Genomic DNA, 23,685 nt, shown 5'->3' with positions numbered 1-23,685 from the left:
GATTGGCTGATAACTTGCCAATCATGCATGCAAAGTGTGATAGTGAAATTCCGAGGAAAGCGCCTACACTACAATGTACATACTGTATACATAGATAAACAATGCGTGGTCGGATCATTTTGGCCAGCACTGTGTATATATATATATATATATATACATATATATATATATATATATATATATATATATATATATATATATATATATATATACATATATATATATACATATATATATATATATATACATATATATATATATATATATATATATATATATATATATATATATATATATATATATATATATATATATATATATATATATATATATATAAAGAAAAATTTTATGATACAACAAATAATGACATAAGTATAATTAAAAATAAATAAAATTATAATACTAAAACCACTCTGCCAGAATTAAATTAAATAATTACAAAAATTGAACAAATAAAACCTACTTAAGTTCAATATGTCGATGACATTACAAAACAATAAAGAGCAGTAATAAAAGATTTACAATAAATGAAAGACATCGTGATTAAAAAAACTGACAAAAGTAATATTTTAGTTGTAATGGATTCAACATATTATATTAACAAACTTAAATATCAAGACCATCTTTTATCTGTTACAACATGAAAAATAAAGTTTGGAATGCGATAAAAGATTTTTTAACAATCTAATTTTGATAGAAAAACATAAATGAAAAACGGCTAATGAGATAAAATATATCACAACGTGACATCAGATATAAACATATCTTGACATACCAGAAAATTAAAAATTTCATTAACTGATTTAAACAACTATTAGTTTTTAATTAGTTTTTACAATTGATTTTGGTACCAAATTTTCTAAAAATGGTAACACCCATAGTGGTATTAACTTTTTAGATATTTTATCATTTTTAGCAATTATTCTGGAAAACTACAAAATAATTCAAACAGAAATTTAGTATAAAGAAACTAACACTCATGACTACTTAAACTATAATAGTCATCATTCATTTCATCATCATCGATGTCATCATTCATTTCATGATCATCCATGTCATCATCCATTTCATCATCCATGTCATCATCCATTTCATCATCATCCATGTCATCATCTGTTTCATCATTCATTTCATCATCATCTATGTCATTATCCATTTCATCATCATCCATGTCATCATCCATTTCACATTATAAAGAATATTCCTTATAATTTTGCAAAAAGAATAATTGTTTTCATATTTCGTATCAAAAAACTTTAATAGAACTAAAGGTTAAAAGATTGTGATTTTTATAGAAAAATTTTATAATGCAAGGACCAGCACAACATTATAACGCAAGGACCAGCACAACTTTACAATGCAAAGACCAGCACAACTTTATAACGCAAGGACCAGCACAACTAAAGACATCTAAAGAAATATTTTCATTAGTGACAACCTTCGATAGCAACCTTATTTGTCAACCTCATGTTACTGAAGCAAAACTTTTACTTAAAGTTTCTTCTAATGAAAGATTTAAAAATGTTTTTTATAATATTATTTCAGTATTGGCATTTAAACAACTGTCTAATTTACTCAAATTATATGCAAAATTTGCAAACTCTACCTTTAAAAAGTAGATTAGTTTGAATCATCTTACCGCACCATATGGAAAGTCATATCACTTGCAACAATAAAATAGTAATTTACTACAATAAATGTTTATCATTTAATAAGCAAGCCACATATACTGGTAAAACTAATAATTTATGATTACACATAGCCGACATATATATAAATTTAATTGATATTTCGTGTATTTAATTAAAATTTATCAATTACAATAGTCGCTCATAGTAACTATGTGTAATTTACATTTTTTTGTATAGATTAATTTTGCAACAATAATAAAAACAGGACTGATGATTCTTTGAAAATAAAAATATAAATTATTGCATTAGCATCTTAAAATTGTATTTGTGTATTTTTTGAAAATGTATTTTATATTAAACATTATAATACAACTTTGATACAACTAAAATTTATTTGAGTTGCATATTTGTTTGTTTGTCGGTTTGACAAATTTTTTCAATTTTTCGTTTTTAATTAATTTTAAACTCATCTCCCTAAGGCTAAAAATGCCACTACAGATGAGGAGGCTACTTAATTGTGGTTATAAAACTCTCTAAACTTTATAACTCCAAAACACGAACCTTGACAAATACGATTTGAAAAACCTTTTTTAACCATTTAAAAAATTAAATGGTTAAAAAAAGTCTGCATTTAAAAAAATAAATTATCATAATTAAAATATATTATCATAATTAAAATATATTAAATGTGGAAAAACCGCCATAGTTAAAATTAAAATTTGTATAATGAATATAATGATGTTTTGTTAACAAACAAAAAAATTATTGAAATTTTAAATTTTAAAAAAATTTTGCAAAGTAATTTTTCTTTAAAAGCTTTTTTTCACTTTTAAAGTCTAAATATTCATTATCAACTGTTTGTTTTTAATCAGTTATTAAGAAATTATTGATTCCTATATTTAAGAAATTATTGATTCCTACATCTAGGAAAAATTGATCTACTAAGACTAAAAAATAAACTAATGAAACATTAGGAATAAAGCTGTGGAAAGACAAATGATCTATTGAGAGCAACAGGAGACTCTTCAACTTTTTAAAGGCAATAATAGTTTACCATGTCTTTCTTTAGGCACGTTGTAAATGGCACACAAAAACAAGTTTTTACTTAGTTTTTTTATCATTGAAAATTTCATTTCAATGTTTAACAGTAAAAAAAAACTATTCCCTAAACTAAACTATTCCCTGATTTTTCTCTTTAAAATTGAATCATAAGATTTTGTTTTAATCATATTAATTTTTATCAATGCATTTATTGTTTTGTCATGGTTACCCACATAAGATTGTGTTATTGATACATAAGATTCTAGGTTTCTTTGGTTCTTCTTTTTTCTTTTTTTTTTCTTTATTTGTTTTTAGTCATATTCTACTTACTTTTTTATTATTAAATTTTTATTGACAACCAAATCTATAAAATTTTTATTGACAACCAAATCTATAAAATTTTTATTGACAACCAAATCTATAAAATTTTTATTGACAACCAAATCTATAAAATTTTTATTGACAACCAAATCTATAAAATTTTTATTGACAACCAAATCTATAAAATTTTTATTGACAACCAAATCTATAAAATTTTTATTGACAACCAAATCTATAAAATTTTTATTGACAACCAAATCTATAACTATAATTTAAAAGAAGTTTGAAATTATAGTTTTTTATTTACAATAATGTTTCTAACATTTTATAACATATTACATTTTTTGAAAACTTTTAAAAATCTTTTTTATATTATGCATTTTAAAGAATGCTTACTTATTACTTTATTATATAAAGTATCAAATTACTTCTAATGATTCTTTACAACAAATCCATTTTATTATATAAAGTATCAAATTACTTCTAATGATTCTTTACAACAAATCCATTTTATTATATAAAGTATCAAATTACTTCTAATGATTCTTTACAACAAATCCATTTTATTATATAAAGTATCAAATTACTTCTAATGATTCTTTACAACAAATCCATTTTATTATATAAAGTATCAAATTACTTCTAATGATTCAAATTATCAATTATATAAAGTATCAAATTACTTCTAATGATTCTTTACAACAAATCCATTTTATTATATAAAGTATCAAATTACTTCTAATGATTCTTTACAACAAATCCATTTTATTATATAAAGTATCAAATTACTTCTAATGATTCTTTACAACAAATCCATTTTATTTAATTTATAAAAGAATATTTTTTATGAAAAATTTAAATTTTTTTAAACATTTTCTATAATTCATGTCACAAACAACAAAACAAAAAACTTTAGGGCAAAAACTAATGTATCATAAGATGACTCAAATTAATAGAGCATTTTAATAAGATAAACATTTGTTTAAAAATTAAAACAAACATTACATAACATAACTCAAATTAAATCGCACAATAAAAATGACTAGTTTCTATAAGCATTAAAATAACTATTATGTTAAAATTTTTGTAAAATAAATTTAAAAGGGGTTTAAAAGGCTAAAATATTTGTTGAAATTTCAAACCATCAAACAAAGTATTAAAAAATATGGGTCAGACAAAATGACTAGTTCGATCCCCACCACGTCCCTGGTAGTACCGCGCTCAACTTGTTTCTCCGCGCAGCGGCCTTGTTCGTCGAGGTTCGTGTTTCGGATTTATAGAGTTGAGAGAGGGTTATAACCACTATTAAGTAGCCTCCTCATCTGTAGTGGCCTTCTTGGCCTTGAGGAGGTGAATATAAAAAAAAAAAAAAAAAAAAAAAAGATGGTGTTTTTTACCAGATAATGCCCAATGTCCTGCAGCTGTTTTTGAGCCCTATATATATATTAGGGTGGCTCTTAAAACAACATTTTTGAAAAAAACCTGTTCCTACCCCTTTACTTTGTTCTATATAATACTAAAACACTAGGTTTAAAATTTTTTTGAACAAAAAATTATTTTAGGGGTAGCTCAAACCCTTAAAAATTTGACTGGTCCCTAAAATTTTGAAAATAAAAGTTCTTCTAAAGTATGTCAACCTGGTACTCAAAAGAAGCGAAATTATATAAAAACTTCAAAAACAGTAATCACTTTACAAAAAAAGCATGTTTAAAAAAACTATTTTTTTTAAAACTTGAAAATAATGACTTTTTTTATTTTCAGCTTAAAAACAATAGTTTTTATGCATTTATTTTAGAAAAAAGTTATTTTTTTGTAAATTGATTATTATTTTTAAAGTTTTCATATAATTTCGCTTCTTTTGAGTACCAGGTTGACATACTTTAAAAGAACTTTTATTTTCAAAATTTTAGGGACCAGTCAAATTTTTAAGGGTCTTGAGCTACCCCTAAAATAATTTTTTGTTCAAAAAAATTTTAAACCTAGTGTTTTAGTATTATTTAGTATTATATATACAAGACTGTGACTATGGTGGTTGCTAAAAAAATAAAGAGAAGTTCCAGTGTATACAAATAATACAAAAGCATTATACACATATTGTATCACAGTCTCAAAGATTACTTACAATGCCTCTTTAAAATTATTTTTAGTAATACCTCATTTAAAAGATCCATCATTACAAACATAAGTGCACTTATAAACATTGGTTGATGTTCCACAACCCATTCAATAGGAAAGGTGTTCATTAAAAACTCTACAACTGAACAACCACCACTTTTTGCAAACCAAGCACGTTCATAACAACATCCACACAGTTTTTCTTGATGAAAAATTGTTAAAATCCTACTATTAACTATTTTACTAGTATTTTTTAAATAATTTTAAAATTCATAAACTTTGCTATCATCTAATATATACTAAAAATTTTTTACTTAACTGAATTATTAAAATCATAATTAATTTTTGAGTTATAATGATAATACCTGCTAAATATTCAAAGAAAGGCAATTGAGCAGCTTTTAGTTTATCTTGCATTACTATGGAAGCAGTTTCAAAAAGAACAGTGATTGCTAAGTTTCCATATTTAGTTAGATCTTTGTCCTCGTGCGAAACAATATCAGCTATAGAATCAACAATTGTGTGTACATCCATTCCAATTATACTAAGTTTGAAATGATATTAGCTATAGATTTGTGAAAATTTTTTTTTTTTTAACTTCTTACTTAATTTTAACTTTTTAAAATGATTTTGTAAAGATAATTCTCAAAAGGAATTAAAGAGTTTCTATATAACTACTTAAATTAAGTGATTTTTTAACAATTTATTATCAAATGGCTTTATCATCAAAAAAAAAATTATCATCAAAAAAAAAAAATTAATTAAAACATGAACTTTGTAAACATTTTAAGAAACAAAAAACTAAATTAAGAAAAGAAATATTTAAAAAATACCATGCATTTTGTTGCTTGTAAAATAATTCACTCTGCTGCACAATCATCACTAGTGCAAATTGTCTTAATATGCCACACATAAATGGAAGTGAATCATTTTGCAGCTCTTTAATAGATGAAGCAAATAGCATACCAGTTAATGCTTGTTGAAAAGTTTTCTTAGATTGTTCATCCATGCTTGATTGCACTGGCATTTTCCCTGAAATATTTTCAAGTTTATAACCCGTTTCCTTTACATTATTATTATTATTATTATTATTATTATTATTATTATTATTATTATTGTTATTATTATTATTATTGTTATTATTATTACCAGTATTAACATTATTACCTTTGTTGTTGTTGTTGATAATTATTACATCTAATAGTACTAGAACAATTATAACTATAATACCATAAAGAAAAGAATAACAAATGGACTTTAATTCTAATGATGACAATAATAATTGAATTTTTTTTGTTAAAACGATAATAATGATTTTGGAAACTAATTAGATTGGTTTTTTTATTTAAAAAATTCAATTTACAAAGGAGCGTTATTTTTTTTTAATTGATAATTTTATTTCTATGTTTTTTGTTATGTCTGTTCTACATGTTCTACCAAATTAAGTCAATATATGTACACTTAATGGTGTCTATATATGTACACTTAATGGTGTCAATATATGTACACTTAATGGTGTCAATATATGTACACTTAATGGTGTCAATATATGTACACTTAATGGTGTCAATATATGTACACTTAATGGTGTCAATATATGTACACTTAATGGTGTCAATATATGTACACTTAATGGTGTCAATATATGTACACTTAATGGTGTCAATATATGTACACTTAATGGTGTCAATATATGTACACTTAATGGTGTCAATATATGTACACTTAATGGTGTCAATATATGTACACTTAATGGTGTCAATATATGTACACTTAATGGTGTCAATTGATTCCTTTGCAAAATACAAAAAAAAAAAAAATATCAACAACAATATATATAATGATAGATATTACTACATGGCATAATTTATAAAATACTAAATATATAAAATATATAAAATAATTACTATTTGCAAAAATAAAACTTTTAAAAAAGTTTTATTTTTGCAAATAGTCTACTTGTGCTTTTTTAAAATTCACCTATTTTAGGAAAATCTTTTAAATTCACATCTTTTAGCAATATTTTAAGCAACAATGTGGAATCTTCTTTAGATATAGCTGCAACAATAAAATGTTTAATTATAAACCAAGCTTGCTCTTTGTAAAATGGAATGTTATCTACTGAGTAATTGTTTTGTGTAACTGATGGTAAAGATGGTATCTGTGTTTTTAGGACACTTAATGCTTTGTCTATTACTACAGATACTGGCAAGTTTACAGGTTCATTGGTTTCTGTAAAGTACAACATTAAACAAGGTCCAATGTTTTCATTTGGTCTAAAATTCAAAGTTTGTGGTTGCTCCAACAATTTTCTTCCATTGCCACCAAACTTTCCAAGCACACGAAAAGCAACATGAGCCATAGTTTCCATTGGATTACGCAATGTTTTCCACAAAGCTTGCATTAAGTCAGATTTAACTGGTAATATGTGATCATAAAGAAAATCCGGTTGAAGATTATCAACACATAGTTCAAGAGTACGAAGTCCTTGACTAACTAATGATTGAGATCCATTTAAAGCAGAAACCAAAGGGTCCATTAACATTGGCAAATATGGAAGCAATGAACTGAAACCAAAAAAAATATGAAAGAAATAAACTTTAGCATAACTTAGCAAGCAGCTAAAAAAATATTATAAGCAGATAAAATCAAATTCTTAAATTTAAATAACTTAATAACCTTAAACGAACTGGTACTGTTAAGCATAGCTCTACGAAAAGATCTTTCATATGTTGCTTATGTACTCCGCTTTGCAGGTTGTTAAGACCTTGCAATAATGCAGGAAGCAGTGGTAGAAACTCTTGGTACAACAAATCATGGTTACCTTTAAAAAAAAAATCAATACTTTAGAAAAAACACTTAGAGTTATACTCTGTGCAAAACAGATGTATTTATTTACAAAAAAAGTAATTGGAAGATATAAATAAAATTTTTTGAAGAATTAAATAAAAATTACAAATTATAACAATTACAATAAAAAAATTTTTGTTTAACTGATTAAAAAGAAATTGTTAAATTGTATTAAAATGAAATACAAATCAGTTAAAATTAAAAACAATAAATAAACCAAGTTGCCATAACACTGATCAGTAACTCAGACATGAAGATTAAAAAAGCACAATTGGACAATTTATTGTCTACTTGTGCTTTTTTAATGTTCATGCCTGATTAAACAATTAATTTAGAAAAACATGTTAAACAATACTTAGCAGCGCTCAATTTATACTCGTAAATTTATAATTGTAAATTATAAGTTTAAATTTAAAGTTCTTAAATAACGAAATAAGTAAAAAGTTGTCTAAATATAAAATGCATTCTTATAGAAAATATATGAAAGGAAAGGAAAGAAAGTTTTTTTATTTAAACTTGATTTTAATGTACCTATTTTTTAACTAAAATTTTAATCATTTTTATAATTTACAAATCATGTTTTTTTCTTCTAGACTTTGTTATTAAATTCAACTTAAGTAATCTTTGTTGATAAATTATGTCTTAATCTAAGTATAAGTTGCACGCCTTTACCATAGATTATTAGTGATTATTTTTATTTTTGATAATTATTTTTCATTCACATTTTTTTGATGTTTTTTTTATTGATTAATAAACTTCAATTATTCTTGTTATTTAATTATTTATTCATCTGCTTCTTAAAACTTTAGACTTCTTACTTTATTTTTAAAAGTAATAACTTACAATATGAGTCTTGCTTCAATTATTCTTGTTAAGTTTAAGCACTATTGTTTTGTTGTTAAACACTATTGGATCTTTTAGAACCCCACAACCCATTGACAACAATATTTTCACAATTTTTTATTAACAAAACTAAAATCATGAAAACTAACAAAAAATGATTCTGTCTAAATGTTCATTAAAATTCATAAATTTCTTTTGTAATTTCTTAGATTTGTGAATACACGCCCCTTTAATTTTTAATGTAAAAGAAAATGTTTCATAATAAAATTTAATATTTTATTTAACAAAAAATATAAATTCTTTGAGTAATCAAATTTTGAGTATTCAAAGTAATTTCTGAAAGGTTTTTTTCAAAACAACTTCATTACTGAATTTACCAACTCTATAATATAAATATACTCTGAATATAATATAAATATACTCTGAATATAATATAAATATACTCTGAATATAATATAAATATACTCTGAATATAATATAAATATACTCTGAATATAATATAAATATACTCTGAATATAATATAAATATACTCTGAATATAATATAAATATACTCTGAATATAATATAAATATACTCTGAATATAAATACTGTTAAAATATAAATATAGGTGTTTCTAGCATGTTAGCTTTCTTTTATGTGCTTATTCGCATATTAACACTTTTTGAGTGGGTTGGGTATTAGTATCTGTTGCACGGACTGCTGTTTAACAGCGGGTCGGGTATTAATACTTGATTTTTTTTTTTTTTAAGAGATGGGCTGATTCCAAAAAATACCGATTCCGATTCCAATTCTCAATTGTGATTCTGATTCTTTACCATATCTTTATTTACCATATTCCGATTCTTTTGTGATTATTATTTTAATTTAACTGTTTTTAATACTTACACAGACTTTAAAAACAAAAACATTGAAATCAGTTATATTGGTAGTTGAAACAGGGCTAACAACACCGAGGCTCTAGGGAGCACGCCCTCCCCACACCTTTTTATCGAAAACTTTTTTTTTCAGAGATAATTGACCTAGAAAATGAGGATTTTTTTAAAAATAAGGTAGTGTGCCCCCCCCCCCTACTTTAAAAACCGTGTCGGCCTTATGAAGTAATAGCAACTTAACTAATATCATATAAATAAATAACAAATAATATATAGAATGTTTGTATAATCTTATTATTAACAAGAAACAAATAATATAGACATAAGTAATGGATAGTGATCAGATAAACAGAATGTTGTATTTTCAGCATTTACATAAGTCACTACCATTAGTTGCAGATAAGCCCCACAGTACTAAATAACTGCTCTGAAAACACTGTACATATAGGCGTCCCTAAATATTTCTGTGCAAGTTTTTTCATATTAGGAAATTTGAATTTCCTCCAGTAATCAAACATGTCTTCATGACTTGCGAGTGTTGGTTCTTTTAAGTACACTGCTACTTCGTTGGACATACCCAGTATGTATCTAAAATATTTAAAAAAATTTAATTTTTTTTCATTTTTTTACCTTACCAAGGCCGAGGGGGCCACTTCAGTCGTGGAAGCTACTCATTTTTTTTTCAATTATTCTCTGTTCTTAACAGCCCACTCTCAATTCTTTAAATCCAAAACACGGACCTTGACAAAAATGGTCGCTACACAGAGAAACATAGTCAAATATTTTGCAATATTTAAAGTACAATAATAATATAGAAGCGCATACAATACTATAGAATTTGTGTTGATTATTTATTTATATAATGACCAGACAGCACCTGGAGCAGGTGTGGTTTGTTCTTGATTTTTAGCAACTTTATTTTCAAGACCTTCGTCTATGTCCAATGCATTCAACTCATCGATCAATAAAGTTACAGCTTTCTCACCCATCGTTCTGCTCCTAAAAATTTTGTTTTTAAATCTGGGATCTAGTATTGTTGCAAAAGCATATATAGGTTTGTTCTCGCAGTCTTCGTAATGACAATGCAAAGATTCACACAGAGATTCTTTGAAATTTCTGTAGTCCTTGATGCGATCAAATGACATGTTACTGCATTAGTTATTGGGATAACTTCTTATGTGGTCACTTTCAATGAACTTGAAGTAGGCCGTCTTCAAAAACTTTTGAAGCAGCAATGAGAGAAACCAAACTGTCCTATTCGTTGGTTGACAATTCTTTGTTTTATCAAGCAGCTTTTGAAAAATGTGGCGTTACCAACAGAATCGCATCTTTTTGTTCAATTAAACGGTTTAGCATGTGGAAGGTGCTATTCCATCTAGTTGGCTCATCTTAATGATGCTGTGTTTAGGAAGTCCGAAATCTCCTGAGATTGTCTCAAAAGTTTGAACAATTTAACCAAATGTTTTAAGTGTCCTACTATTCTTCTACATGTAGCAGTTAGTAAAGAAATGCGTTCATTGTCAAGACAGCCATCTTTTACAACCTACTGAAGTGTATGGGCAAGACAAGGAATGTTTGAAAACTTCCCTACTTCCATAGCAGAGACAATATTTTAATATTAATATTCATAAATTTAACAAGATTATCTGCAGGTTGATGACAACTGTGACAACTGTGACAAGACAAATGTGAATTTGCTTCAAATCTTCTGTGAGGAAATGTGCTGTTAGGCTCATGTAATCAACATTAGCTGAGGAGCTCTACATGTCGGTAGTTATACTAACATGATCAGCTTTCTTTGCCAAGAAACGAATTTTACTTGATACCTTCTAATAAATGTTAGGAATTTCAATAGTCGAGAAGTATTTTCTGCTTGGTATTGTATATCTTGGCTCCAAAAACTGTTGTAATCTTTTGAAACCAGGATTTTCTACTATAATAATAGGTTGGTTATCTGCGCATATTATTTCTGCAATAAGCCTTGTAATTTTTATTGCCTTCGGATCTGTAGATGTGAGAGGCCGGTCTTTGCAAACACTTGGTGTATTGTTGGTTGTTTAGGAGATGAAGATCTAGGCTTCATTTTTACAGAACTAAATGTAGAAGAAGAGCTTTTACTATTGATCTCTGCATCCTCAGACTTAGGCCTGAGACTTGTGAATACGGATGTGAGTGTAGTAGATTGAGGTTCTTTTGGCATGGTCGTAGGAGTATCACAAGCAGGTTAGGACTGGATTTAGAGGATGGTCCTGCAGTAGAGCTATCCGTGCATATATCAAAATCCATAATACTAGCTTTATCCTGTTTCTGATTTTTGATATCAGATTTATGAAAAGCATTTAAATGTTTTAGCGTGCTCGATGTTGTGTATGACAGAGAAACTCTGCCACCATTCCTGGATATAACTGTTTTGCAAAAGCTGCATATTGCGGAGTTAGTGTCATTTAAATTGATCGCAAAATAGTCCCATGCCTCGTTTTTCTTATGTTTTGGCATGATAATGATACTATATTCTGAAATAACAACAGCATTTATAATAATAAAAAATAATAATACAAACAATAATAATTATAATAAAACAAGCAAATAAGATTATTATAACAGTCCTTATTGCTGGTTCAAATATCAATTGAAATTTTGTGGCAGTATTTTGCGTATTTGCAATGTTTACTTTTGTTAACGTTTTCCTTCACAGTTTACTTAACTTTAACAATGATATTAAACGCAAAAGTGAAAATTTAACGTAAATTAAACCACAACGCCAAAGAGTGTATATTTTTTTCAATTATCAAGAGAGTATTAACAGCAAAGAGTGTATATTTTATTTCAATTATCAAGGGAGTATTAATAAAAGAAGTGAAGTTGTTGAAAAGTCATTTAAGAAAGAATCAGAATCGTTAGAAAAGGGAGAGAACCGTGATTTTACAATTCCTTCATAATCGCTGGAATTGAGAGAATCGAAATTAGAATCGGCCCATCTCTATTTTGTTTAGTTGAAAAACCACAATCAAAAATTTAATGAAAGTTGCTTGAACGAGTAGTCAAACTTAGTAGTTACTACTAAGGCGCATAATTGATGCATTTTGTTTTATAAAATGTTTGGTGACTGAACTTATCTGTATGTTGTATACTTTGTTAAATATTATTATTTCCATTTTCCTGAGTAAATTCGCTAATCCATTCCTTTGCCATAGCATGTAAAAAATCTTTTTTTTAAAATTTGAATTTAATATTTTAAAAACTCAGTACGCATTAAATAGTGCACAATTTATTAGAAACATCACAGTCCATTTTTTGTATGACATAGTAAAGAGTAATAAGACAAATATTGATTTGCGCGATCAACACCTTTCATGTATTTGTTATAATCAACCACGCATATTGGCTTAAAAATTCTTTCCTTTGTGACCCAATCAATATTGTGGCTTTCTACAATATCGGCTAAATGTATTGTGGAAATTATTCAGAAAGGTTTTTTTGGTTCCCAACATAGTAATAAATTGTTTTGTCAACAACGAAAGATAGATTCACCCTTTATCAGTTTTGCACTTTTTAAACAAAGAGGAAGGCCTCTGTTTGTGCAAATAGTGCCACATGTCTGGAATCTATGTTGTAAAAGTATTTTACAAGTGTGAACACTATTATAATAGTTATCCATATATTGCCATAAGTTTAAATATGGCTACAGAAGATTTAAAACTGTTTGTTGTAATCAACTTCCCTCTCCACAGTATATATGTTACAAATATAGCTGGTTTTAGCTTTACAAATCGCTCCTATAAAAATGCTGTATTTTTTCATTTTTAAAAAATGACAAAAAACTTCAAAGTTTTAGAAGACCTAGACTTTTGAAGGTCTATACGGTCTTGAAGGTGTAAACTTTGAAGGTCTAGAAGACTATCAAATCCAAAGAGAAACATTAAAATCCGAAGAGAAACATTTTTAAAATGCTGAACAACATGTAAGGTCATATAACTTAATTAAAAATTTCTTAAAATTAATTTCCCTTTAATGCTATTAGGAGCAAGCAACAGGCAATAGTGCCCTTTTTAAAATGGGTTCTACAGTTCTGCAGATAGTAAATGTTCTGCTTATAAATTTTATACATATGGTTTTTGTTATTCTTTTTTTTAGGATATTAACTATGTGGTTTTTAATCAATAAAAATGTTTTTTTTACTTGTGGCTTTTTTTTTGAAAATGATATTTTTACTTGTGGCTTTATGAGTTTTTTGTTGTTGTTTTTTTGAAAAAATTGTACCCTCTACACAATATAGTTGCGTTAGTTTGAGTACCCGCTTCAAAAGTGGTAATATGTGTTTATTTACAATATATATAACATATTAGAACTTTTTCCAAACTGAAATATTAATTACTTAGATCTAATATACCACACACATCACACCACATATATAAACACACACCATATTTCATTAAACACCAACACATAAACTACCACACCACATCACAAACAACCTTACAGTTTACTACACCATACTTGCTAGTCACTTTTATAAAATATCATTATACTACATTGATTACCTCCTCCAATTGATCTGAATAAAGCTCTGAGCAGGAGAAAATAATTATATGGTTCTTTAGCTGATAAAGCAAGTTCCATTGAATTGTTAACAATATCGTGCAAGTGAGGCTAATAATAAACTTTAATATTAAAAACACAATCAATTACTATGGTACTTTATTGAAATCTTAAAATCAGACTTGCAGAGCGGAGCCATAGCTAAAAATAATTTATTGAGCTAAACCTATAAATTCTTGATGAACCAAAAAAAAATCTCAGCTCAGCAATCTTGCTTAAAAACAAACAATACTAGTACTTAGTTGATATTAAAAATTTAGTAAAATTTACATAAATAAAATTTACATTAATGCTTAATTGAAACTCAATCTATATTGCACTATCTTATATTAAAAATGTACTAATGTACTTAGTTGATGAAAATTTAAACACTAATTTATAAATAATAATATACTGAATTATTAAATTAACTATTGTATTTTGGTTTTATGATAAGGATAATCATTATTGATGATGTTGAGGTGATCAAACATGATCACCTCAACATCATCATATACATAAGCATCACTGGTTTCACTTTAACATCCAATAAAGAACTTTTATTAAACATGAACAATATTTTAAAACAATTTTTTTTTAATTAAAAAGGACTCAACATAAACATAAAAAGTTTAAAAAAAACAAAACCTTAAGCATTTGTTCATTCTCCTGAGCAAAGAGTGACACTGAACCAAACACTAATTTAAACAGTTTTAGGTACAAATTTGCTCTTTCAGATTTTGCTGGGAAATAAAACAATAAATTTTACATGATTATTTTTTTATTAAAGTTTTACATTTTAACAACTACATTTTAATTAAATTTTTAACTAATTGTGTTTTACAGTTTTAATTAAGCTATAAAATCATTCCTAAAAACTTTTATTTAATTAAAAAAATAATATATATTCTTACTTCCCATGTCTTTTAACTTTCCCAAAAGAAAATCAACAAGTATTGTCGCAAATGTTGCAGATGTGTGTGGATTAGCGAGGAAAGAATTGGGAATAATTTGAAATGCGTAGTTATTATGAATGCGTTCTACTAAGTAATCAATAGAAGCAGAAAATACTTCTTTAAATGTTGCAGTATTTAACATAGTAAACTAAAAAAATAAAAATAAAAAATAAATAAGTCTTTATATATATTACTATATATATAATGTTTTGAATAAATACTAAGTTTAAATTAACAAAAAACTTTTGTATGTGTTATTTACAATAAACTATTTAAAATTAAATATTTTTATATTCATTTTAATTTTTTGAAAGAAGTTACAGTTACAGCAAAAACAACATTAATTACCACTCCAGCAAAATGTTCAAGGATTTCTTTTTCCTCCTTCATTCGAATTTGATTTGGGGAACTTGAAAAAAAGTTTTGAAATATATATAAAAGATTTTTAAATGCTCCATTAGTTTATACTTTTATTATATTTATTATATACATTTCTTTTTTAGTATTTGCATCTTAACTATTAACTACTAACTTCATAACTACTAACTTCATATTAATATGAAAGATTAATTAGTTAATTAACTTTTAGATATTAATTTATAAAAATTATATGAATTTCAACATTGATATAATTTTTATGTGAAAAAAAAAATTATTAAAATAAAAAAAACTATTTATTACTTGGTCATTTTGACATATCCTGTTCCAGTGGGATTTATGGATATTTGATAAACATCTAATGCAACAAGGGCTAAAAAATAAAATTTTATGCCATAATATGCTGCTGTTTTTGTTGATCTATGGATAAGATAGTATAACAAGATATCTCCTTTTAATGAGCACAATAGCACAAATGTTGTTGTTTTTATCAAATAACTTGATGAAAAATTGTGATAAACTCATTGTAACAACATAATAAAAGAAGAACTTGTTAACATTTATTAACAATTTTAAACAAAAAAGAGAATATAATTATCTGTGTTTATTGTTTGGTTTAAAATACATGTTGTTAATTAGATTAATACTGTTCCAAAATGTTTATCAAACATTTTGCAATAAAAAAGATCTGTAAATAAAAATGAAAGAATTTATTGCTTATGATATAAATAGGTACAACTTTGGGATTTCAGGCATTTACCAACACAGTTACCAACACAGGCATATCAATTGATTGTTTAATGGAACATAATAAAAATGCTATAAGAAATTAAATTTTAAAAATTGTGAATGACAGCCTAATAATGATGTTCAGGTCAGAGCTTTTTTGATCACTTGCGGTGAAACAGAGACATCTGGTGTAGCCACTTTTCTGGCTCAAATTTTCCTTATTAAAAATTCAAACTCTCCAAGCTGAACTTCTCCAAGCAAATTATTAGCCCTTTTTTGTGGAAGTGCTTTTTTTGTTTATTTTACTTCTTTGTTTATTTTACAGCTTTCTAATAGCAATATAAATCTATTTTTAAGGTGGCAATAATTTCAAGGGGACAAATGACATCTGTATAATTCACAAAACTATTTTTTTTCATCCACGTTATTCTGCTTCATTTTTTCCAAATGTTTGAATTTAATTATGTCATTTAATTAAGTTTTGAATTAATTATATCATTTAATTAAGCTTGAATTATAACTTGAATTCTTTAAACGATTTATAAAGTATTCAATTAATTAATTTTTACATGCATAAAATAATTTTTAGTAAAAAAAAATTGCCTAAAAGTTCTAAATTTTAAAATAAGAAAAGAGACTTTTAGTTCTGAAAAAAAATTCTACATAATTTGAGTAACAAGCATTACTCCAAGAGTGATCAAGACACTGTGAAATTAAATTAAAAATATACTCCTATTAGATGTTCAGATGCAAACATCAAGACACTGTGAAATTAAATTAAAAATATACTCCTATTAGATGTTCAGATGCAAATATCAAGACACTGTGAAATTAAATTAAAAATATACTCCTATTAGATGTTCAGATGCAAATATCAAGACACTGTGAAATTAAATTAAAAATATACTCCTATTAGATGTTCGGATGCAAATATCAAAACACTGTGAAATTAAATTAAAAATATCCTCCTATTAGATGTTCAGATGCAAATATCAAGACACTGTGAAATTAAATTAAAAATATACTCCTATTAGATGTTCAGATGCAAGGCAAATACAGATGAAAAAAAAAAACACCTAAAAATGAAACTACAAAAAGTAGTGTAAAAAATAGATTTGCTACATATTCTGTAATTACCAGCAAGTTGAATGAGGTGGGATTGATATAGCAACAAACACCTTTTGAAGGAAGTCATTATAATAAAAGTATCAGAATTTTTTGTTAATATTTCACTCTTTCTATTTTGTGGTTGTTTCCTCTATGTATGCCTTAGCAATAAGCCTGCCATACAAACTATGATTTCCAATTAAAAGTTCCACAAAGATTGTGTAATCCAGAATCTTTTGAAAGTCATGTTTTGGTTGGTTGTCAATTTAAAGAGATTGATTGACAGTACACTGTGGATGGAATACTGAAACATTACTAAAAAGTCATTAAAAACAATCATCAATCAGCTCTCATATGTAAGACCACTAAGATTTCAAATAAAGAAAATACCAGAAGAAATATAAGACAGAAAATGCCAAAAGAAAATACCAGAAGAAATTACAATTAACAAAGTTACTAAGAAATACTTATATCAAATATATATATAATACTTAAACGCTGTCAAAACAATGATGCAAAATTAAAATGGAGTTTATTCAAAACAGTTTCGTTTTTTTTAAGTTCACTTCCCCAAAGCACCAGAGTTACTACAGTACAGTAGAGGAGATCAATCTATTTCTTATTCTGTTAGACTAATAAACAATGATTTATGCTAAGGAAGACTAGATATAATAATGACAGGAAAGAGTATTAAATAAGGAGTATACAATCATACTTACCTAATTTTATACATACATACATACATACATACATACATACATACATACATACATACATACATACATACATACATACATACATATATACATACATATATATATATATATATATATATATATATATATATATATATATATATATATATATATATATATATATGTATATATATATATATATATATATATATATATATATATATATATATATATATATATATATATATATATATATATATATATATATATATATATATATATATATATATATATATATATATATAGTTCTATAGTTTGTTGGCTTTAGGAAGAGCGGAAGGAAAAAAGTGATTCTTACGCCAACACATACGTCACTTTTAATTACTTTTGACTTTCGTCCAACATTTCCGTGTTGGACGAAAGTAAAAACCATTAATTTAATTACAAATTAATCGTTTTTTAAAAAAACCACAAAAACGCAAATTTAATTGACCAGAATGTTTTTAAAAACATTCTGAATGTTTTTATAACATTTTGAATGTTTTTAACAATATAAACAATGTTTTTATTTTTATTTTTTTTAATAAAATGTTTTTATTTTTATTTTTTTTAATAAAATGTTTTTATTTTTATTTTTTTTACTGTAAATCATGCGCGGAGTGTTGCTACATCGACTATCTTATAGCCTGACTCGCAAGGGAGTGCTGCTACATCGACTGACAAATAGCCTGACTCGCAAGGGAGTGCTGCTACATCGACTGACAAATAGCCTGACTCGCAAGGGAGTGCTGCTACATCGACTGACAAATAGCCTGACCCGCAAGGGAGTGCTGCTACATCGACTGAGGGTTTGGTTGGGGCAGGCAGTCTATCATTATTAAAAAAAAAAAATTCCGGTCTTGCATTTTAATTTTTACTTTTTGTCAACAAAATATCGAAAAAACTTTCGGACAACATCTAAGGGTTCTATATATATATATATATATATATATATAGAACCCTTAGATGTTGTCCAAAAGTTTTTTCCATATTTTGTTGACAAAAAGTAAAAATTAAAATTCAAGACCGGAATTTTTTTTTTTTAATAATGATAGACTGCCTGCCCCAACCAAACCCTCAGTCGATGTAGCAGCACTCCCTTGCGGGTCAGGCTATTTGTCAGTCGATGTAGCAGCACTCCCTTGCGAGTCAGGCTATTTGTCAGTCGATGTAGCAGCACTCCTTTGCGAGTCAGGCTATTTGTCAGTCGATGTAGCAGCACTCCCTTGCGAGTCAGGCTATAAGATAGTCGATGTAGCAACACTCCGCGCATGATTTACAGTAAAAAAAATAAAAATAAAAACATTTTAATAAAAAAAATAAAAATAAAAACATTTTATTAAAAAAAATAAAAATAAAAACATTGTTTATATTGTTAAAAACATTCAGAATGTTTTAAAAACATTCAGAATATTTTTAAAAACATTCCGGTCAATTAAATTTGCGTTTTTGTGTTTTTTTTATATAACAATTAATTTGTAATTAAATTAATGGTTTTGACTTTCGTCCAACACGAAAATGTTGGACGAAAGTCAAAAGTAATTAAAAGAGACGTATGTGTTGGCGTAAGAATCACTTTTTTCCTTTTGCTCTTCCTAAAGCCAACAAACTATAGATCTATATATATATATATATATATATATATATATATATATATATATATATATATATATATATATATATATATATATATATATATATATATATATATATATATATATATATATACATTTGTATAGAAATCTTAAGTGCATTCAATTCATTATAAAAATATTGGATTGCAAGACTAGATAATAATACTGCCATACATATTTTAATAAATCCATGATGATAATTTATTGTAGGTACAACCAACTTTGATCAACTTTATGTTCAATTGACTAATTTTTCAATAAAATAAAATAAAAATATTTCAATAAACCCATGATGATATCTTTATTGTAGTAACAACTAACTTTGATAAAGTTTATCTTTGATAAAGTTTATCTTAAGAAAACTATAAACATCTTCATAGCAAAAAAGTGAAATGTTTGTTAACTTACCGGTAGTTTTTATATTATGTTATGAAAAATTAACAGAATATATAAACAGCAAAACATTAAGTAAAACTTTAAGCTAAACATTATGTATAACGATTTAATATTGTTATAGTATTATAAAAAAAAAATCAGGATTTTTCAATTTTTAAAAATTAATTTGTTAAAGAATAAGTATGGATCCTTTGGAATATTTTTTCAGTAAATGCCAGTCTACATTTTTTTCAGTAAATGGCAGTCTACATTTTTTTTAGTAAATGGCAGTCTACATTTTTTTCAGTAAATGGCAGTCTACATTTTTTTCAGTAAATGGCAGTCTACATTTTTATAAACTTATTTCAAGTATTTATAGTGATCTAAAATTGACAAACTTTTGCAAAATAAACAACTTATGCAGATTAATAGTTAAGCAAGATTAGTGGTTAAGCAAGTTAATCAACAACTGGTTAAGCAAGTTAATCAACAACTGGTTAAGCAAGTTAATCAACCACTGGTTAAGCAAGTTAATCAACAACTGGTTAAGCATGTTAATTAACAACTGCCAATTAAAAATATAATTATTAGGCAGTCTTATTTTCTTAATATTAGTCAGTTAAATGTTGCTTCTTAATATTGGTCAGTTAAATGATGCTTTATTAATATTGGTTCTTATCTAAAGTTGCAATAAATTTCATCATGAGATCATACTTAACATTGTATGCTTTTCATGATAATTTAAAAATTATAATTTAAAAAAACAATTTTACCATATTTCAACAAACGTATAAATATCTCTGTCTCTGAAGGCAAAAAAACTTTGTTCCCTTGTGGATACACTGAAATAGTTATATCTAAAAAGTAGAAAATATTTGAAAAGTTTGTGTAACATAGTTTAGGCTTAATTATAATTAAATTTTGTTTTTGTTGTTTGCCATAAATCTTTTATGTTATTTGATATATTACAATTGTTGCTTTTAGTTATTTTTCTAACTAACAAATTTCATGCAGTTACTTTGTTCTAACCTTTACAAAATTAGAGATTAAATACCTCCAGGCAATTTGCAAGAACCAGCACCCCAAGTAATTGTTTTAACACCACAGACAAGTGTTTTAACCATCTCTCTATAGTCAGGAACAGAAAAAGAGTCTTTAGCTGTACCAGTACATTTCTGTTAAAAAAGTAGAATTAAAAAATATTTTTAATCAAAAATAAATCATACAAATTAATAAAACATACTTTAGAATCTTCATCAATATCATCATCTTTTATTGAAGGTGACGGAGGGAAATTAGAAATCTCTTTTCCGACAGGAGGCTCTATAGCAGGCTCACTAAATCAAGTTGATACAACAAGCTTTAAGTTGAACTTTAAAAAAGTTGTCCATAATTTTCCAGCCAATAAAACCTACTAACCATTTGTTCATAATTCCAGGTATGTGATACTTTGCAATTGTTTGAAACTTTCTAACAAACACCTCTAACATTTTCATCAATATTTCGCGACCCTTTTAAATTAGAAAAAGAACTTAAAGTTTAGCTTTGATTATTATATAAAATCATCATTAAAAAAGAAGATTACATTGACAGAGGATTCTTCACTTTTCTGCCGAATGCATTCCACAAGATTTAGAAGAAGCTAAAACAGTTTAGAAATAAATAATAAAAACAATAAATTTTTTGTTATTTTTTATAGTTATACATAAACTTAAAATAACTAAAAATTAAATAATCAATAAAACTAAATATGAAGAAAGTTTCATTACAGCTAATCGATAAAGTATTTGTATATTTGAATTTTTTTTTTAATCTTATTTTAGTAAAGAATAAAATATTACAAATGGTTTATAAGTTTTATAATTGTTTACAAACTTTTTGTTCAAAAAAAGTGTAAAAAAAACCACTGCTAACATTACCCAGTGAGGAAAATCTGAAACGCTTAAAGAAAAGTAAAAAAAAAAAGAAGAATAATGGTGCATTGCAAAACACAATATAAACACTGATGTGTTATGATGTAAAATATGGAAATAAAACATAAGCTTTTAACACAATTGAGACCCGAACTGGACACTAAGTATAAGCTTGGGCAAGGGTTAGGACAAGAAAGTCAATATTTGATATAATCCACAAGAAATGTTAATTATTTAAATGATGATGATGATGATGATGATGATGATGATGATGATGATGATGATGATGATGATGATGATGATGATGATGATGATGATGATGATGATGATGATGATGTGATGATGATGATGATGATGATGATTTTTTTATAAAACATTTTTTGTTAAAAAATTTTGAAGAAAATAGATGAATGCAAAATTTAGAAATTGAAAGATAATAAAGAATCATATTGAGAAATAAAAATCAAGCCAAAGCAGAAATAAGGTCTGAATGAAATGTAAAAAATGAAATGGAGAAAGTAAGCAATGGTAGAAGTAAAAGATTTGAAAAGTATGTAAAATTGTCAATCAATCAATAAAAGTAAAGTATGCAAAAGAACATTGTGAAATAATCACTTTATTATGTACATTCTCACTTTATTTATGTTTAAAAAAAAATCAATCCAAAGCGGAAATCAGGTCTGAATGAAATGTAAAAAACGAAATGGAGAAAGCATCTAATGGCAGAAATAAAAATTTTTTTAAGTATGCAAAAATTGTCAATCAATAAAAGTAAAGTATGCAAAAGAATATTGTCAAATAATCACTTAACTTGTGTACATTGGATACATATATTTCTGTACATTGTGTACTATTTAGCAACAAATTATCTATTTAAAACAGGAAATTTTATTGGAATTCTTATCTAACAGTAATTTATCCTCAATTTTTTCTATGATGTAAATGATAGGGTTTAAGAATAATCTTAATTTATGTAATAAACTTATTGTTTTTTTTTTTAAGATCATTATTTACTCTTATTATTTTATATAACTATTACTTGGTATAATTATATTATTAATTATATTTATTATTAATTTTAGCTTATAGTTAGTTTATTTTTCATTTAATAATACTTAGCTAATGATTATACAAATTGTTTAAAAAACTGTTTAAAAATTTTGAAAAAAAAAGATATTTAAAAATTTACCTTGCATGACATTCTTTGTATACTAAGTGGTAGGGATTCGTCATAAACATTTTTTGAAAATAGTTGCACAGCCATTGATAGATTTGGGAGGGTAAGAACTTGGCGAACATGATGAACAAAATCAGCTAAAGTACTATAAGCAAGCGGTCTTAAAGCTTCATTCACTGTCCATCCACTTCCAATAAGAACATCTTCATCAAAGAACTGCTCAATATGAGGAACAAATTCTAAACGAAAAAATTTTGTACTTTTTTTAGCAATCTGTTTCATAACATAGTACTATAATAACTTCTTATTTTTAATTCTAAGATTACAAAACTATTCAATTAATATTCAAGAAACTAATGACAAACAATTTTAAAGAAACTAATGACAAAAAATTTTAAAGAAACTAAAATGGCAAACAATTTTAAAATT

General features: G+C 25.9%; 1 protein-coding gene across 1 annotated transcript in view; it reads right to left on the bottom strand.

Annotated features, from left to right (window-relative positions):
- The window catches only part of LOC100202217 (transformation/transcription domain-associated protein), a 102,887-nt gene that overhangs the window by 56,451 nt on the left and 22,751 nt on the right, over window positions 1–23,685 (bottom strand). Inside the window, exons 14-29 of the mRNA XM_065810760.1 lie at window positions 23,269–23,495; window positions 21,752–21,808; window positions 21,586–21,677; window positions 21,410–21,503; window positions 21,221–21,341; window positions 20,940–21,023; window positions 15,891–15,960; window positions 15,558–15,618; window positions 15,168–15,357; window positions 14,902–14,996; window positions 14,217–14,325; window positions 7,788–7,932; window positions 7,089–7,675; window positions 5,942–6,140; window positions 5,474–5,652; window positions 5,147–5,310 (exon numbers count right to left, since the gene is read on the bottom strand). Coding sequence (XP_065666832.1) covers window positions 5,147–5,310; window positions 5,474–5,652; window positions 5,942–6,140; window positions 7,089–7,675; window positions 7,788–7,932; window positions 14,217–14,325; window positions 14,902–14,996; window positions 15,168–15,357; window positions 15,558–15,618; window positions 15,891–15,960; window positions 20,940–21,023; window positions 21,221–21,341; window positions 21,410–21,503; window positions 21,586–21,677; window positions 21,752–21,808; window positions 23,269–23,495 — 2,474 coding nt within the window. The remainder of the gene's footprint in view (window positions 1–5,146; window positions 5,311–5,473; window positions 5,653–5,941; window positions 6,141–7,088; window positions 7,676–7,787; window positions 7,933–14,216; window positions 14,326–14,901; window positions 14,997–15,167; window positions 15,358–15,557; window positions 15,619–15,890; window positions 15,961–20,939; window positions 21,024–21,220; window positions 21,342–21,409; window positions 21,504–21,585; window positions 21,678–21,751; window positions 21,809–23,268; window positions 23,496–23,685) is intronic.

Source organism: Hydra vulgaris, chromosome 11, assembly GCF_038396675.1.
Source record: "Hydra vulgaris chromosome 11, alternate assembly HydraT2T_AEP".
Classification (NCBI taxonomy): Eukaryota; Metazoa; Cnidaria; class Hydrozoa; order Anthoathecata; family Hydridae; genus Hydra; species Hydra vulgaris.
The sequence above is the reverse complement of the archived record's forward strand: the minus strand, read 5'-3'. Positions and strand labels throughout refer to the sequence as shown.